This window comes from Macaca mulatta, chromosome X (genome assembly GCF_049350105.2).
Source record: "Macaca mulatta isolate MMU2019108-1 chromosome X, T2T-MMU8v2.0, whole genome shotgun sequence".
Lineage (NCBI taxonomy): Eukaryota > Metazoa > Chordata > Mammalia > Primates > Cercopithecidae > Macaca > Macaca mulatta.
In genome coordinates this window covers 17,908,477-17,928,381 of record NC_133426.1, presented here as the reverse complement: position 1 = coordinate 17,928,381, position 19,905 = coordinate 17,908,477, and the positions used below count along the sequence as shown (strand labels likewise).

General features: G+C 40.0%; 1 protein-coding gene across 1 annotated transcript in view; it reads left to right on the top strand.

Annotated features, from left to right (window-relative positions):
* The window catches only part of BEND2 (BEN domain containing 2), a 123,447-nt gene that overhangs the window by 27,715 nt on the left and 75,827 nt on the right, over positions 1 to 19,905 (top strand). The window contains 5 exon segments of the mRNA XM_077988395.1: positions 7,460 to 7,600; positions 10,673 to 10,873; positions 12,330 to 12,451; positions 14,160 to 14,388; positions 17,236 to 17,439. Coding sequence (XP_077844521.1) covers positions 7,460 to 7,600; positions 10,673 to 10,873; positions 12,330 to 12,451; positions 14,160 to 14,388; positions 17,236 to 17,439 — 897 coding nt within the window.

Below are 19,905 nucleotides of genomic sequence, written 5' to 3'. Positions count from 1 at the left end.
CTTCCTTCCCTAGTTCTTTAAGATACATCATTAGGTTATTTATTTGAAGTTTTTCTTCTTTTTTGATGTAGGCACTTTTAGCTATAAATTTCTCTTTTAGTACTGCTTTTGCTCTATCCCATAGGTTTTGGTATGCTGTGTTTCCATTACCATTTGTTTCAAGATTTTTTTTTCAATTTCCCTCTTAATTTCTTCATTGACCATTCATTTACCATTGGCCACTGATCATTTAAGAACATATTATTTAATTTTCATGTATAGTTTCCTAAATTCCCCATTACTGACTTCTGGCTTTATTCCATTGTAGTCAGAGAAGATGCTTGAAATTGAATAATTTTTCAATTCTTTTGAATATTTTCAGACTTATTTTGTGACAACATATGGTCAATCCTTGAGAATGATTCATGTGCTGAGGAGAAATATTAATAGGTATTTACAGAACACCTGCAGAATATACATTTAATATATCTGCGAAATGTTCATATCTATTAGATCCATTTGGTCTGTAGTACAGATTAAATCTGATATTTCTTTGTTGATATTCTGTCTGAATGATCTGTCCAGTGCTGAAAGTGAGGTGTTGAAGTCTCCAGCTATTATTGTATTGTGGCCTATCTCTCTCTTTAGCTCTAATAATATTTGCTTTATATATGTGGGTGCACCAGTGTTGGGTGCATAGAGATTTACAATTGTTATATCCTTTTGCTGAATTGACCACTTAATCATTATGTAATGGTCTCCTTTGTCTCTTCTTACAGCTTTTTGTCTTGAAATCTATTTTGTTTGATATAAGTACAGGTACTCCTACTCTTTTTTGGTTTCCATTGGCATGGAATATCTTTTTCCATCCCTTTATTTTCAGCGTATCTTTACAGATGAAGTGTGCTTCTTGTACACAACAGATCATTGTTTCTTGCTTTTTTTTATCCATTCGGCCACTCTATCTTTTGATTGGAGAGTTTAGTCCATTTACATTCAATTTTTTTTATTGGTAAGTTGAGACTTTTTCCTGCCATTTTGTTATTTGTTCTCTGGTTGTTTTTTGGTCTTCTCTTCCTTCCTTCTTTCCTTCCTTCCTGTCTTCCTTTTAGTGATGGTAATTTTTTTCTGGTGGCACGATTTAATTTCTTGTTTTATTTTTTTGTGTCTCCATTGTATCTTTTTTTTTTTTTTCCAGACAGGGTCTTGCTCTGTTGCCCAGGCTGGAGTGCAGTGGCACGATCTTGACTCACTGTACCCTTGACTTCCCAGGCTCAAGAGATCTTCCCACCTCAGCCTCCAAAGTAGCTTGGACTACAGGCACGTGCCACCACACCCAGATAACTTTTTGTATTTCTTGTAGTGATGGGGTTTTGTCATGTTTCCCAGGCTGAACTTTTCTTGAACTCCTAGGCTCAAGTGATCCTCCCACCTCGGCCTCCCAAAGTGCTGGAATTATGGGCATGAACCACCATGCCCAGCCCCATCTTATGTTTTTTGCTTTGAGGTTACCATGAGGTTTGCAAATACTCTTATAACCCATTATTTTAAACTAATGACAACTTAACACTGATTGCATAAACCAACCAACAAGCAAAAAGAAAACTAATGAAAACTACACTTTAACTTAATTTCCCTTTTTAACTTTTTGTTTTCTCTGTATGTCTTATTGTACTGTCTATGTCTTTTTTTTTTTTTTTCCGACGGAGTTTCCCTCTTTTCACCCAGGCTGGAGTGCAGTGGGGTGATCTTGGCTCACTGCAGCCTCTGCCTCCCGGGTTCAAGCAATTCTCCTGCCCCAGCCTCCTGAGTAGCAGGGATTACTGGCACCCACCACCATGCCCGGCTACTTGTTGTATTTTTAGTAGAGTCGGGGTTTCACCATGTTGGCCAGGCTGATCTCAAACTCCTGACTTCAGGTGATCTGCCCGCCTCGGCCTCCCAAAGTGCTAGGATTACAGGTGTCAACCACTGCACCTGGCCTGTACTGTCTATGTCTTGAAAAGTTGTTGTAATTATTATTTTTGATTGGGTCATCATTTAGTCTTTCTACTTAAGAGTGTTTTACACAGCACAATTGCAGTGTTATAATACTCTGTGTGTTGTTATTACTAATAAGTTTTATACCTTCAGATAATTTATTATTGGTAATTAATGTCTTTTTCTTTCAGATTGAAGAACTCTCTTTAGCATTTCTTATAGGATAGATCTGCTGTTGACGAAATCTGTCAGCTTTTGTTTGTCTGGGAAAGTCTTTATTTCTCCATCATGCTTGAAGGATATTTTCACCAGATGTACTATTCTAGGATAAATTTTTTTTCCTTCAGCACTTTAAATATGTCATGGAACTCTCTCCTGGCCTGTAAGATTTCCACTGAAAAGTCTGCTGCCCGTCATATTAGAGGTCTTTGTATGTTGTTTGTTTCTTTTCTCTTACTGCTTTTAGGATCTTTTTGTAATCCTTGACCTTTGAGAGTTTGATTGTTAAATATCTTGAGGTAGTCTTCTTCAGGTGAAATCTGCTTGGTATTCTATAACTTTGTACTTGGATATTCTTTCTCTAAGTTTGGAAAGTTGTCTGTTATTATTATTATTTTTGAGACAGAGTCTTGCTCTGTCACCTAGGTGGGAGTGCAGTGGTGTGATCTCAGCTCACTGCAACCTCCACTTCCTGGGTTCAAGTGATTCTCGTGCCTCAACCTCCTAAGTAGCTGGGATTAAAGGCATATGCCACCATGCCTGGCTAATTTTTTGTATTTTTAGTAGAAATGGGGCTTCATCATGTTGCCCAGGCTGGTCTTGAACTCCTGAGCTCAGGCAGTCTGCCTGCTTTGGCCTCCCAAAGTGCTAGGATTGCAGGCATGAGCCACTGCGCTTAGCAAATCTTTTTGAATAAACTTTCTACCCCGTCTTTCTCTTGATGTCCTCTTTAAGGCCAATAACTCTTAGATTTGCCTTTTTGAGGCTGTTTTCTAGATCTTGTAGACATGCTTCATTCTTTTTTTCTTTTGTCTTTTTTGTATTTTCAAATAGCCTGTCTTCAAGCTCACTAATTCTTTCTTCTGCTTGATCATTTCTGCTATTGAGAGACCCTGATGCATTCTTCGGTATGTTGACCGCATTTTTCAAGTCCAGAATTTCTGCTTGATACTTTTTATTTCAATCTCTTTGTTAAATTTATCTGATAGAGTTATGAATTCCTTCTTTGTGTTATCTTAAATTTCTTTGAGTTTCCTTAAAACAGCTATTTTGAATTCTGTGTTGGAAAGGTCAGATATCTCTGTTTCTCTGGGATTGGTCCCTGGTGCCTTATTTCATTCGTTTGGTGAGGTCATGTCTTCCTGGATGGAATTGATGCTTGTGGATGTTCGTCTGTCTGGGCATTGAAGAGTTAGATATTTATTGTTGTCTTTGCAGTCTGGGCTTACTTGTGCCATCCTTCTTGGAAAGGCTTTCCAGATATTCGAAGGGACTTGGGTGTTTTGATCTAAGTTTTTGGTCACTGAAGCCATATCTGCGTCAGGGGGCACCCCAAGCCCAGTAATGCAGTGGCTCTTGAACACTTGTAGAGATGCCGCCTTGGTGATCTTGGTTAAGATCCAGAAGAATTCTCTGGATTGCCAGGCAGAGACTCTTGTTCTTTTTTTGAGATGGAGTCTCACTCTGTTGCCCAGGCTGGAGTGCAGTGGCGCAATCTCAGCTCACTGCAATCTCCACCTCCCGGGTTCAAGCGATTCTCTTGCCTCAGTACTCCCGAGTAGCTGGGATTACAGGTGTGCATCACCATGCCCAGCTAATTTTTGTATTTTTAGTAGAGGCAGGGTTTCACCATGTTGGCCAGGCTGGTCTTCAACTCCTGACCTCAGGTGATCTGCCCGCCTCAGCCTCCTAAAGTGCTGGAATTACAGGAATGAGCCACTGCGCCTGGCCTCTTCCCTTACATTCTCCCAAACAAAGGAGTCTCTCTCTGTGGTGAGCTGCCTGGAGCTGGGGGAGGGGTGACACAAACAACCCTGTGGCCAACACCACTGGGACTGTGCTGGGTCAGACCTGAAGCCAGCAGAACCCTGAGTCTTGCCCAAGGCTCGCTGTAACCACTACCTGGCTACAGTGTGTGTTTGCTCAAGACCCTCGGCCTCTACAATCAGTAGGTGGTGAAGCCAGCCAGGCTTGTGTCCTTCCCTTCAGGGCAGTGAGTTCCCCTCAGCCCTGGGCAGGTCCAGAGATGCCAATCAGAAACCGGGACCTGGAGCTGGAGACCTCAGGAATCTACCTGGTGCTCTATTCTACTGTGGCTGAGCTGGCACCCAAGCCACAAGACAAAGTCCTTCCCACTCTTCCCTCCTATTTCTACAAGCAGAGAAGTCTCTCCTTGTGGCCACCACTGCCACAGGTCCACAGGGGGTACCGCCAGGCCACTGCTGCTGTTCACTCAGCTTATGGTGAATGCTGCCAGGCCTGGGACTCACTCTTCAGGGCAGTGGGCTCCCCTCTGGCCCAGGGTAGGCCCAGAAATGCCATCTAAGAGCCAAGGCCTGGAATCAGGGACCCCAAGAGCCCACTTGGTACCCTACCCCACTGTGGCTGAGCTGGGACCTAAGCTGATTTTGGATTTCTTATTAAGGTGCTCTTTTTGTGTCGATAGTTGTTAAATTTGGTGTTCTTGTGGGGAGAACAATCGGTGGAGGCTTCTATTTAGCTATCTTGCTCCCGAGCTGTGTCCTGTGTATTTTCAAATTTCCTTGGAGACTTCTCTTTGACATGTGGATTATTTAGGAGTTTGCTGTTTAATTTCCAAGTGTTTATAGATTTTTCTCTTGTCTGTTATTGATTTCTAGTTTGGTTCCACTGTGGTCAGAAAATATACTCTATATGATTTCAATTCTTTTAGATTTATTGAGGTTTTTTCCTCTGGCTCAGGATGTGGTCTGTCTTGGTGAATGTTCCATAGGCATTTGAAAAAAAAATGTGTATTCTGCTTTTATTAGATGGAATGTTCTATAATGAAAATCCTGTTGGTTGGTTGTGTGTTACTCAGGTCTTCTCTGTCCTTGCTGATGTTCTGTCTGGTTGTTCTTTTTTTTTTTTTTTTTTTTTTTCCAGACAGAGTCTCGCTCTGTCACTCAGGCTGGAGTGCAGTGACTTGATCTTGGCTCACTGCAACCCCTGCCTCCTGGGTTCAAGCAATTCTTGGGCCTCAGCCTCCTGAGTAACTGGAACTATAGGCATGTGCCACCATGCCTGGCTAATTTTTGTATTTTTAGTAGAGACGGGGTTTCACCATGTTGGCCAGGCTGGTCCCTGACTCCTGACCTCCAGGTGATCTGCCCATCTCAGCCTCTCAAAGTGCTGGGATTATAGGCATGAGCCCCCCGTGCCTCGCCTCTGTCTGGTTGTTCTGTCAGTTGCTGAGAGGTGTTTTGAGGTCCTCAGTATAACTGTGGGTTTGTCTATTTTGCCTTTCTACTCTTTCAGTTTTTGCTTTATATATTTTGAGACACTTTTGATTGGTGCGAACATATTGAGGATCATTATATTTTCCTGGGGGTTAACCCTTTTATTGTTATGTAGTGTTCTTATTTGTCTCTGGTAACTTTCTTTGCTCTGAAGTCTGTTTATTTTATCTGATATCAATATAGCCCCTCTGCTTTCTTTTTTTTGGATTAATATTTGCATGGTGCATTAGTCCATTTTCGTACTGCTATAAAGAAGTACCTGAGACTGGGTAATTTACGAAGAAAAGATGTTTAATTGACTCACAGTTCCACAGCTTTAACAGGAAGCATGACTGGGAGATCTCAGGAAACTTAAAGTTGTGGCAGAAGGTGAAGGGGAAGCAAGCACCTTCTTCACATGGTGGCAGGAGAGAGCAAAGGGGGAAGTGCCACACACTTTTAAACCATCAGATCTCGTGAGAACTCACTCACTCTCATGAGAACAGCAAGGGGGAAATCCGCCCACATTATCCAGTCACTTCCCACCAGGCCCCTCCTCCAATTTGACATGAAGTTTAGGCAGGGATACAAATCCAAACCATATCACATGGTAATTTTTCATTCTTTTACTTTTAACCTACTTATGTTATTGAATTTGTAGAGTTTCTAATAAAGAGCATACAGGTGGGTCTTGTTTTTCTTTTTTGTTTTCATTTACACTACCTGGCAATCGAGGGTTTTGTTTTTTATGTGCTTTGTCAATTGCTGCCACTTAATTGGTATGTTTAGATTATTTGCATTTAACGTAATTATTGATACAGGGTTTAAGCCCTTCCATTTTATTATTTTTCTGTTTATTTTCTGTTTCTCATTCTCCTTTTCTTTTTCTTGCCTTCCTGTGAGTTACTTGAACATTTTAAGCATTCCATGTTGATTTGTTTGTTTTTGAGTATATTGCTTTGTGCAGTTTTCCTAGTGGTTGCTCTGAGTGTTACTGTATACATATGTGACTTATCACTGCCTGTTGGAATCAGCATTTTACCACTTAGAATGAAGTGTTGAAACTTTAATTCCACTTAGGTTTCTTTTTCTCCCCACCTTTAAATATCATAGTCATAGGTATCAGATGGTGTTTTCACTTTTGTTTCAGTCATTCCATATGATTTAGAGAACTCATGATGGTTTTGTATCGCCTGTTTTTCTGCTCTTTCTCTTTTTCATTTTTATTGCTGAATAGTATTCTGTGGTATGGATTTACCACAGTTTCTTTAACCATTCACCTATTGAAGGACACTTGGGTTGTTTTCAGGTTTTGGCTATCACAAAGCTGCTGAGGATACTCATGTGAAGGTTTTTGTGTCAACACGAGCTCTTATTTCTCTGGGATAAATACCTAAGAGTGAAATTTCCAGCAATTTCACTCTTAGGTGCTTAACCCTAAGAAAACCCTGCAATTAATTACTACATTTTAAATTATAATAATAATTACAATAATAGTAATTATAATTACAAATGTAGTAATTGTTTTCCAGTGTGGCTGTTCCATTTCTCCACATGCATCTTTCTATTCTTTCTTCGTTTCTGATGTGCCACTGTTCCTTCTATCATCATAACCTTTATGTTTAAAGATCTTCTTTTAGCCATTCTTTAAGAGTAGGTCTCCAGCTCTTTGGGAGGCTGAGGCAGGCAGATCACTTGAGGTCAGGAGTTCAAGACCAGCCTGGCCAACATGGCGAAAACCCATGTCTATTAAAAATACAAAAATTAGCCAGGTGTGGTGGTGGGTGCCTGTAATTCCAGCTACTCGGAAGGCTGAGGCATGAGAATTGCTTGAACCCAGTGGGCGGAGGTTGTAGTAAGCCGAGATTATGCCATTGCACTGCAGCCTGGGCAACAGAGTCTAAAAAAAAAAAAAAAAAAAAAAGTAGGTCTGCTGGCAACAAATATTTTTAGTTTTCTTTTGTCTGAGAGTGTATTTCCCCTCTGTACCTGAAAAACAGTTTTGCTGGATATAGAATTGTCAGTTGAGAGTTCTTTTCTTTCAGCACTGTTACCTCTGAACATTTTGGTAAAAGTAGATACCAACACAGAAAACAGCCTCAACACAATGAATCGCTCGACTTTATTGAACAGTGACAGTGGCCAGGATTCTTCCTCATCACCTGTCTGTATCCTTCCCAAGTATGGTGAGTTTGAAATGACACACATTATAAGTGGCACTATTTGAGCTACATTCTTCCACTTACTTGATGCAAGACAGTGAAAGCTGTGTGTTTCCTGTTTTGAGGACAGGTTTTAGGTGATATTCAGAACCATGACTAACATTTATTGAGTGCATATTACATGCAAGGCACTGTGCTAAACAATTGACATGTCTCTTCTCCACTTATACCCATAATGACCCCATGGTGTTGGCACTTTTATTATCCCCATCCCCAAGGTCACAGAGCTGGTGAGTAGGACTTGAGCTCTGCCCCAGCTTTCTCTGACTTTAAAACTCATGTGTCTTTTTTCTTTTTGAGGTGGAGTCTTGCTCTATTGCCCAGGCTGGAGTGCAGGGGCATGATCTTGGCTCACTGCAACCTCCGCCTCCCAGGTTCAAGCGATTCTTCTGCCTTAGCCTCCCAAGTAGCTGGAATTACAAGCACACACCACTACGCCCAGCTAATTTGTGTATTTTTAGTAGAGATGGGGTTTTGCAATTTTGGCCAGGCTGTTCTCAAACTGCTAGCCTCAAGTGATCCATCTGTCTTGGCCTCCCAAAGTGCTAGGATTACAGGCATGAACCACCGTAACTGGCCTAAAGCTCACGTATCTTACCAGTTCATGTACTGCCTGCCAAGCCACAGTGGCAGAGATGAGGGGACCCCAAGCTTTGTGGCTTCTAAGGGTAAGCCTTCCAAATATTTTGTAGTCAGTTCATTTTTGTCTCAACTTCTAAGCAGCTTATCTCTTATTAATATCCTAGAACAGGGGTCAGGAAACCTTTTCTGTGAAGGGCTAGATAGTATTGTCTGTCACAAATACCCACATTTGCTGTTGTAACATAAGAGCAGCCTCAGCCCGTAGACGAATGAATAGGCATGGCCATGGCCAGCATACCTTTCACACATGTCGGTGGGGGAATGGGCCAGTGGACTGTAGTTTGTTGACTCCCTTCCTAGAGGAGAGCTTATTCCTTTAAATTATTTTATTACTCAAACTAGAAGAAATTTCAAAAATTGTGGTCTTGGCTGGGCACAGTGGCTCAGACTTGTTAATCCCAGCAATCTAGGAGGCTGAGGTGGGAAAATCGCTTGAGCCCAGGAGTTTGAGACCAGCGTGGGCAACATAGCAAAACCCCATCTCTACAAAGATACAAAAAATTAGCCAGGCGTGGTGGCATGTGCCTGTAATCCCAGCTACTTGGGAGGCTGAGGTGGGAGGATCACTTGAGCAGCCCAGAAGGTTGAGGCTATAGCAAGCCATGATCATGCCACTGTACTGTACTCCAGCCAAAAAACAAACAAACAAACAAACAAAAAACCCAGAAACAAAAGTTGATTCTCTGTACTAAAATGGGCACTCTGATACATTGTTAGAAGTATACATTGGTACAAACTTTCTGAAAGATAGTTTGTAGAAAAATCCATAAAAACATTTATGCCAGTTGACTGTAATCTCACTTCTCTCTGAAAGTGTAATAAAAAATTACATAAAAATTTTGGTACAAGAATGTCCTTTACGGAATCATTGGGAAAATTTGGAAACAAACAAACAAAAATAAATGATGATAGGGAATTAATCACTTGACTTCTGGTATATCCACAGCATGTGAGGCAGTAAAGCCTAATAGTTGAGGGCATGAGCTCTCATGTCTGTCTGCTTGATTTCAAATCCCCGCTCTGTGTCTTACTAACCTTATGACCTTCAGCCCCTTTCGTAACCTAAATATTAGTTTCTTCAGCTGTGAAGTGACAAAAATAATAGTGCCTACTTCACAGAATTGTGAAGATCAAATAGGACGATGCATTTAAAGCTCTCTCTCTTTTTTTTTCTTGAGACGGAGTCTCGCTCTGTCGCTCAGGCTGGAGTCTCGCTCTGTCGCTCTCGGCTCATTGCAAGCTCTGCCTCCCGGGTTCACGCCATTCTCCTGCCTCAGCCTCCCGAGTAGCTGGGACTACAGGCGCCCGCCACCATGCCCAGCTAATTTTTTGTATTTTTAGTAGAGATGGGGTTTCATCGTGTTAGCCAGGATGGTCTCCATCTCCTGACCTCATGATCCGCCCGCCTCGGCCTCCCAGAGTGCTGAGATTACAGGCGTGAGCCACGGCACCTGGCTAGGACAATGCATTTAAAGCTCTTAACACAATGCCTCGGACGTAAGTACTACATAAATGTCACTTGTCAGGAAAATCATGGTGACAGGAATGCAGATTTTTTTTAAAAAGATGAAAACAGAGAAATGCTCAAAATACAATGTTAACTGAAAAAGCAGGATTTAAACTATACTTAAAGCATGATTTCAATTTTTTCTTTTAAAAAAATAGGAAAAAGAATGGAAGATATTAGTAGAAGATTCATGGTTTAGAGCAGTTGACTCATAAACAGATTTTAAAACTGGCTCTGTAACTAGCAGTGTGACCTTTTCAAATAACTTATCTTCTTTGGGCCTCGGTCTCCTCATTTGGAAATAATGGGGGTGGGAATAATGGGGTGGGAGTAATGATAGAGGTGTTAGAATGATGAAACTGAGCTGGTGCATAGATGTAAAATATTTAGCACATGCCTGATATACAGGAACTACTGATAAATGCTAGCTATTTGAAAATTTTCTTAATGATCCCCACCCATGCTTTCAATACTGTCTTCAGGGAACATCCACTTACCCAGTAGAATGGCTCTGAGTATACTTTTTAGAGTGTGAAATGGAGCAGTGGGAACTCAGGGCAACATGTTTACATATGCACCTGCAGCCTAACAATGACGTGTGTTCAAACTAATGAAGAGAGTAGTTCAATACAGTAAGCTCAAGACCAGCAGAAGTGAAGAATGTTGACAGTTTGGCAGATGGTGTCAAAGAGACCCATTTAAGGGAAAGGAAAAAAAAATCGAAAAAAAAATTCACCCAAGTAGAAATTAATGAATTAGAAATCAGTTTATCAGCATTTGCCTTATTTGAAGAAGAAGAAAGAAATCAGTGTAATTCTCTTGTGTACTTTCAGGATACCTTTGCATGACAAAACCAAGGATGTTCCTTTTTCTCTTTATTTTTAAAGGCTATCTTGGTGATCCAAAAAGAAATGTCAGAGTACTTAAAACTCATTTGCTGGCCGTACGAAATATGGCCAAACCTAAGCAAGCAGCCTGCTATTTGGTTCGTATTTTGTTCTCCAAGGAAATCCTGATTAGCAACTCAGTGGATATCCATTTGAAAGACAGCCAGTCCCTTGACCCAAACAAAATGGCTGCATTGAGAGGTATGTGTACATTAAGTGATAATGGAATCTTATTTTTAATAATCATTTGGTCATACAATGAATGTTATTGGCAGTTGAAGGAATAACAATGAAGTCTGTGTGAATCTTAAAACTCTTCATTTTTTTCACCTGTCTGACCCTGATTTTACAACTTAATAATATATCATTGGTAACAACTTCCAAAGAATAAAACTTGTCCATTGACTTGAATGGTTGAATAAGACAAGCCTCATCTATTATAGTTGTTTATGGTTAGTACTAAGTCAATTCTTTAGCCCTGAAACTTGCTACTTAAAAAAAAAAAAAAAAAGTAAAAAGCTTCCTCTGCCAAAAGGTGGGGGAATTAAAGACTTGTCAGTGCTGGAGACTAGCAACACAGAAATAGAATTTTATGATTAGTCCTTTTTAGCCTCCTGCCTTCCTGCCTTCCAGACATGTCTATTGAGATCCTAGAACTCATGAGTACTAAGGATACTACAATGAATAAGTGTTTCTGCCTATGAGGAGCTCATAGTCTAGAAAGGGACATGTTGATGGAAACAGATACATCCCAGTCCAGTGTGGTAGTGTTGGGGAAGCTCAGAGCAGCTGCTTTGAGGGAGTTGGGGAAGGCTTAACTAAGGACAGGATGTTTGAGCTGGATTCTGAAGGACTCCTTCACTAGGTAGAGGGAACAGGAGGATGTTCTAGGCAGAAGGAAGAGCTGGGGAAGATAGACACAATGAGTGAGCCCCTGGTGTAATCATGTTTGCAGTAACACTATTTTCTCTTGATATGTTTCCTTTTAGCTCTGATTTATCCATTGGGTTATTAAATGGTCTGAACACCCTGAAAGAGTCAACATTTGGTTACACACTTAAAATTGTTTTTCAGACACATGGTCTTGCTCTGTCGCCCAGGCTGGAGTGCAGTGGTGTGATCATAGCTCTGGTGCAGCCTCGAACTCCTGGGCTCAAGCAACCCTTCCTCCCCAGCCTCCTGAGTAGCTAGGCCCACAGGTGCATGCCACCATACCCAGCTAAGTTTTGTATTTTTTATAGAGATGAGGTCTCACTTTGCTGCCTAAGCTGTTCTCAAACTCCTGGTCCTCCTGCCTTGACCTCCCAAAACACTGGGGTTACAGACGTGAGCCACTGTGCTCGGCCTACACCTTTTTTTTTTTTTTTTTTTGAGCAACAAGAACTCAATATTAGCTTCCTACGTCAGTGTTTTAGGGGATCTCATGGTAGGGGAAATAATTCAGCAAAGCATCCTCATTGGGTGGAATTTCTAAATTCTCAGAAAGAATAAGAGAAAAGGATGAGAAGTAGAAAGAGACAAAGTCAGTATTTAAGAGTCCAGAGTGCTCACCATTACACAATGGAACCATCTAAAAGTCAGTATTTAAAGAAAAAAAATTTTCGTTGGTTTGTTAATTTTTTTTCTAATTTTCGTGAATACTTTCTGCTGTTTGCAGAATATCTGGCAACAACTTTTCCCACCTGTGATTTGTGTGAACATGGAAAAGACTGGCAGGACTGTATTTCTGGTATCAATTCTATGATCTACTGTTTATGTTCTGAAGCCAAGAGTACTCCAGTAAGTTATTTTTTGTCTAAATATGGTTACTATTACCTGAGTTTGTACTGTGTACAGCTTCAGAACTGATAGCATGAGTTACAGGCTCCTTAGGCCGTGTGCTAAAATTCTCATTAACTTAACTTACGGGGCATGGGATGTTCTTTCAAAAGCATACTGCATGTTTATTTTACTTTTTTGAGATTTATGCTCTATAAAAATATCCTAAAGATAAATAAAGTGCTATAATTAGTATATTTGAAGCCAAGGATAATACTAGGAAAACAGTTTCAGCTACAAAGATATTTGGCAAATCTTTTTTAGTATCTCACCGAGCAACACAAAAAGGAGCTAGCTGTGTGCTCTTTGGCTGTTTCAATGGTAGCTGAGGAGGTGCAGGGGAAAATGCAGGCACTTCATTACTTGTTCACTTTTAGTGATGATGGAACTTGGTGAAATAAACACGTTATGACGTTAAACGATTACAGATATTTTACACTCCATATAGTTATGTGATAACAGAAATCTAGTTTCTCTCTCCTCCAGTCTATCTTCAAACTACATTAGAGATTTTTGTTTGTTTTACCACGACCGGGCCATTAGGGAAGAGTGTCATATCTGTTGTCTTTTGATGAAATATGTATCTTAATGACAGTTCCTAATTTCCACCAACCCCCTTTTTCTTCTGGCCATGTCTAGTCGCTCCTGTGTCTCTAGAGTAAGTTTATGGAAACAATTTGCCAAGAATATTTGTAGCTGAGCGTATGTTTTCCTGGTGAACGGGTTGATTTCAGTGATAGCTCAAGCACCATCTGCCTGAAACCAAATCTGCTTATTTTTAACATTCCATTTTATAGCCTTCAAAAATTGCACCCTAAACAATTTGAATGTAAAATTAAGACACTGCCTGGAAAATGGTAATTTGCATATTTGCTTAGGTGTCAAAAGAGAAGAGAAGCAGTGTCTGCCAAGTGCCTGCTGTGTGCTTGACTAGGAATGGGACAGGTCCTTGTCACTCAGAGTAGGTCCACAGCCCAGCAGCAGTGGACCACTGGCAAGCTTGTGAAAATTGCAGGGTCTTGATTCGGGGCAAAATTTGCATTTTAGCAAGACCCTCCCCAACCTCCATCCCCCATGTGATTTGTGTGCACACTAAAGTTCAAGAAGCGCTAACCCAGAGCAGTGGTTGTCAACCCTGGGTGCATATTAGAATTACATGAGACACTTAAAAATAGTTACTAACGCCTGAGCTCCCCACTCCCACTGCCAGAAATTCTGGCTGAATTTGCCTAGGGTGGGGCGCAGCACAACCATTTGTTTTTACAGATCCCGAAGGTCATTCAAACGGGCAGCCAGACTTGAGCGCCACTAGGGAAAAAGAATACAAACAAAACATGAGAAACAAAAAGTGGTCATCTCCAAGAAACTCACTGCTTTGTTTATTTGTGAAATGTTTATTATGCACTTAATTTGTCCCAGCAGTTCTCATTCAGTTCCTTAGACAAAGCTACAAAATCCTGCAAGGAGCAGCGGGTCATGACAGCTTGCGGAAGAAGCCACCCCTTTCCTTCTTTCCAGATAGTATTGCGACAAACAGTATTCCTATGGCTTCAGCCCACCTTTTAAAGAGTTAGTTGCTTCCCTAGGGGGGGCCTGGTAGGTGGTAGAGCACAGACATATTTTCTTGCTGTGGGACTTTGTTTACGGATATGGTTTTGTATTTCAACAGAAAACTGTTCGCAAAAATAAAAAGCTTACCAACCCTGTTGCACCAGCATCTGCAGACAGAAATGACCATAGGGACAGAGATGGTGGTGAAGGCAGTTCTTGGATGTTTCAGCCAATGAATTATTCTGAAATGAGAGAAAAGGGGAACTTGCAGCCAAACAGTAATTCTATCCCTGAAGAAATGCAAGAGCCTTCCACTGATAATCCAGAGGAACCTGGTGAAGCATGGGGTGAGTTTTTAAAAAACTTATTTTTAAATAAATTCTCTTGCTGATAAATGTTGAATCTGAGTGATGCATTTTTGGGGCTCATTGTACTATTCTCTCTACTTTTATGTGTGTTTGAGAAATTTCATCAGAAAGTGAAACAATTTAATGTCTTTTATTAATGAGTTAATGAAATATATAGACACATGGTTCTGGGACTGTTATTTTTCCTACGGAAAGTGGCTCTTTGCCGACTCACTGGACCGTGTGAGCTCTGATAAGGCACTGCCCTCCGTGGTGAAGGGGAGGGGCTGCAGCTGAGATACACTTCTTGTTCTCTGTGTGCCTGGCACATTGCAGGTGTGCAATAGGATTTTTGGCACGAATTCGTGAATCTCATCTCTCAGAACATTGTGCTCCCACTGCTAAACTGTCTGCTAAAGGCGCCTCCTGCTTTGATGGGTGTCAAGTGGCAGTGGTTCAGTACTGACTGTGCCACCTGCCACTTGTGCTTCCCAATGCATCTTCCCAGGGTGCTGGGCTTTAGCATCACCCATACCGATGAGTGACATCTGAAGTAGCAAAACTTCATTCTCTCTGTACCCTGCCCCCATGTTAACCCTAAGTAGAATACTACCTGGGATCCTTTTCAAACGAAATCATTGACAAGATATAGCTTTATTTCTTCCATTATAAAAGTAATCTAACTACTGTATTTGTTAAGATTGTACACTACAGACACAGACTGGATAAATTAAACAACAACCACAAGTCACCAGTTGAATAGCTCCTGTATTCAAAGAAGCAAAGAACCGAGTGAGTCTCAGGCAGGCAAGAACTAGAGCAGCCCCAAGACTGTGAGAACTTGGGCCACATGTCTCTAACCCTGACTCAGCTATAACGAGGGGACGGGGCAACTAAGCCCACTGTGAGCCAAGCAGTCACTGTAGTGTGTGTGGAGTCCGTTATGCCATTTTATTTAAAAAATTGGAAAATATTTTTAAGAGGGGGAAGAAAGCTCCCACAATCAAAATACTTTAAAAAACTGTTGTGGGCATTTTCATTTTCCTCCAGTTTTTTTTTTCCTGTGAACATTTGGAAACATTATGATTCCCATATAATTACTCCCCTTCTCTAACATTATAATATGTATCTATTTTTCCTCAAGAATCTGCAATCTTCGTAATCATTGCTCTAAGTAGGATTATAACATTCCATTAATTAAGTGCATCCCAATTTATTTGTCTCCTACTTTGTTTCTTTTTGTTGTTGTTGTCATTTTGGTTTGAGGGTTTTTTGGAAGGGGATTACAAATCAGTCTACAAAAAAACAGTTTTCATTCAGATTTTTTTTTTTTTTTTTGAGATGGAGTCTTGCTCTGTCACCCAGGCTGGAGTGCAGTGGCACAATCTCGGCTCACTGCAACCTCTGCCTCCCAGGTTCAAGCGATTCTCCTGCTTCAACCTCCTGAGTAGCTGGGACTACAGATGTGTGCCACCACGCTCGGCTAGTTTTTTTTTTTTTTTGTATTTTTAGTAGAGACAGGGTTTCACCATGTTGGCCAGGCTGATCTTGAACTCCTGACCTCAGGTGATCCACCTGCCTCAGCCTCCCAAAGTGCTGGATTGCAGGTGTGAGCCACTGCACCGGCCGATTCAGATAGATTTTTTCATACTTTGGATTATCTTAGGTTAGGTTCTTAGAAATTGAATTACCAGGTTAAAGAGTATTAACCTTTTTTCCTGACCCTTGATAAATATTACTAGGTAAATCTCCCAGAATTAAGTCTTTGGACGCATTAAATGTGTTTCTAAATAATCTCTCCTGCTAAATGTTGAATCTGGATGATTCAATAGTTTTTATTGCCACCCATTAAATGATGGATGTTCTAAGATGAAGAATATACTTACTGACTTATAATAATTATATTATATTTTTAAATATATTTTATTTAACAAATAATTATTATATGTAAAATATAATATTTTTCAAATAGAGTTAATTTGAATCACTATGGACTGAAGAGAGATGATGATGATTAAGCTGTAGAGTTGAGAAATGAAAAGTCTTAAAACTTACTTTTCATTTCAAATAAGATCTCTAAGATACAATATGTAAAGTGAACCAGCAGTGTGTTGATTTAAAATGAATTTAATACTAAATAGAAAACCTACATTTTAAAAATTATAACTATTTCAGGAAGAATCATGGAGCTTATTTTTGAAAAAATCTTTCTTATAAGTAGGGAAACAGTGCATTACATTACTTAGAATTTGTTACTAAATGTAATTTTAAAACTTATTGTATCCTAAAAGGTAACAGCATATTAAATCTTCCTGTTGAACCGTGGTAGCATGTGTAATCACAGTGATTTCTACCTCATTTCTCATGCTGTCTCATAATCCACTAAAAATGCAAGGCTTTAGGCTGGGCACGATGGCTTATACCTGTAATCCCAGTACTTTGGGAGGCCGAGGCAGGAGGATCGTTTGAGTCTGGAAGTTTGAGACCAGCCTGAGGAACAAAGTGAGACCCTGCCTCTATAAAAGATAAAAAAAAATTAGCTGGGGGTGGTGGGGTGGACCTGTAGCCCCAGCTACTTGAGTGGCGAGTGGCTAAGCTAAGAGGATTACTCAAGCCCTGGGAGGCTGGGGCTGCAGTGAGCCATGATTTTGCTACTGCATTCCAGCCTAGGCAACAGAGCAAGACTCTCTTTAAAATAAATAAAAATGTTTAAAGCCTTAGATTTTTAACCTCTCAAATTCTTGAGCCTAACAATTCAGAAAAATCAGTGTTTCTGTTTCAGCCTTTAAAAAATAATGCAACCTAACATCTGCTGTGAAAATTGACATCTTTCTCTTTTGCTTCTAGGCTATTTTGGAAGACCTTGGAGAAATATACGGATGCCATATTCAGTACTGACTTTGGCAAAAGCTAAGTCTTGCGCAAGCCTGTCAGCTAGATACCTTATTCACAAACTCTTCACAAAAGATGTCCTGATCCAAAGTAACGTCTATGGCAGTCTAAAGCATGGCCTGTATGCCCTTGACCCTAATAAGATTAGTGCTCTCCAAGGTTTGTTACATGTAGAGTATGTCTGAATAAATAAAAGCCAATTGTGTTTAAGAGAAGGGCAGAAAGAAGAATCCATTCAGGTTGTGTTTGTTCTGGGGAGAATGGAACTTTTACTGAGTCCCTCATTAGAGTACAGCAAGGAGCAAGATCATGAATTGTATTTCTCTCTGCATTTGGGTTCTTAGGGCTAATTGCTGTGTCTTGAATGGCTTTGCTAGAACAGGAAAGGGGTTATTGACTGTAGCTCCCTGCTATGGACTGCCAGGGGTATGAAAACTCAAAACACCTTCATTGACTGAGGAGCAAGGTCAAAGCTAAAGGGCTTTATCCATTTGCAGAAGTGTCAACGAAAGCACAGAAGGTTAATTTGCTAAGTTTTTCTTGTGCACATTAGCCTAATATAGTCTCTGTGACATATGCTAAGTGAAGTAATAAAGCTTCTAAAAACTTCTTGTGAAATCTTAAATTTGGACAAAGTGGAAGCAAAATATTTCTTACTTGTGTCACTGGCACCCAGCAAAGATGTAGCTCTGATCTCAGGTGGTTCCTACCTTCATATCATACATTTTCATAGCCAACAAATTTGAACAACACTGGTGTTTCAGAATAAAGAAACCTGGTTTTCAGCTAGCAGCTTTTATAAGCATTTGTTATCATCTAACCCAATTGTTTTCAAACTTTTTTTTTGCTGCAACCCATAATAAGAACTACATTTTACATTGTGACACAGTACATGCCTCTGTGTGAGTGTGACTTTTAAAAACCAAAGCAAAAGTTTCACAAACAGTACTTACTCTATGAGTGTTACATTCCAGTATTTTCTCTTCCATTACATTTCTTTCAAGTACTGCTATCACTGATTTCACAACCTAGTAATTGGTCACAACTTGCAACTTGAACATCACTGAGCTAACCTACTAGGCAAAAAAACTAAACTCAATTTCCCTTACTTTATGGTTAAAAAAAAAGTTTGTAGGCAATTCTGAAATGAATGTGTTTATGGAAGAAATAGTGTCTTTCTAATTACTTTTTTTTTAATGCAGGGAAAAATAGGTGACTTTTATAGTTCTTTAACATCTAGAAAAGATTACTTCTTTAAAAGTTGATGAAAAATATTTTCTAAGCCTTTTATCATTTTCTCTCTCACTGAATTATATTAAAATCGGAAAGATGTCTTTTGCAGTAAACAAATATTCAGCACGAGTTTGATGTATTATCCACATAGGGCAGATTTTAACAAATTTCTCCTAAGACTCAAAGTTCTATTGCTTTGTAGAAGGACAATCATTTCAGTTATTTCAGCAGAGAGAAGACAGTAGAGTCATTGTTGTCCCAAGGGGCAAAGCCAGCCCCAAGGAGTAGAAGCTGACAAGAAAGTCTGTTTCACTTTAATATAAAGATAAAATGAACTTGGAGAAGGAAGAGTCAGAGCAAAGGCTGGGTGATCAGATATGAGAGGAGAGACCTGCACTCGTGGGAGAACTGGGATTATGACCCCTAATATGATTTCTGTAAAAGTACTGCTTCATTCGAAATGAGTTGAAACATACAGAAATGTATGGAAAATAATATAATAAATACCTGTCTATCCCCGTCACTGATAATAGACATTTCGTGTTTTGTGCTCCACGTTTTTGTTTTTAAAAAAATAATAAAGCTTTACTGATATAATTAACACTCCAACTCATCATCCCTTTCCTCTCTCCTGCTCCCCAGAAGTAATCACAGTCCTGGAGTTGGATATATCATTCCCACGCATGTTTTATACTTTTGCTACCTATGTTAATAGATCCATAAATAATATGTAATATTGTTCTGTAGTTATTTTATTTTACTTTATTTTTTCTTTTCTTTTTTTTTTGAAATGGAGTCTTGCTCTGTTGCCCAGGCTGGAGTGCAGTAGTGTGATCGTGGCTCACTGTTGCTCACTGCAACGCTGCACTCCAGCCTCAAACTGGTGGGCTCAAACAATCCTCCCACGTTGGCCTCCCAAAGTGCTGGGATTGTAGGTGTGAGCCACTGCACTCGGCATGTGGTTGTTTTAATGTACGTAAATGGGGATGTACAGTAATCTTTTTGCACAACTTAAAATCACTCAACATTATTTTTTGAGATCTTTTCATACATTTGAACTGCTGATTCATATCCCATTGAATGAATAAACCAATTTATTCTTGTATTCTTATATAGTTTCTTACCCTAATATTTTGTTATTTGGGGGAAAAGTTTCTGAAAATTAGTAGTCAAAGGTAACTCTGTCCAGGAGCCAAAGGTGTAGATTTCATATAAATAACTATTATCTGATGCTCTCTGATGAGAGTTCAGTATCACTTAAGGGCTCTTAATTGATAGGGAGGAAGTTAGTAGGCAGATTTGCAATTAGCGAACAACCCTCACTCCTTAAAACCCCATCCATGTCTTTATATTGCAGAACTGTCGAATCTTAGCAATAGGAAATACTTTACA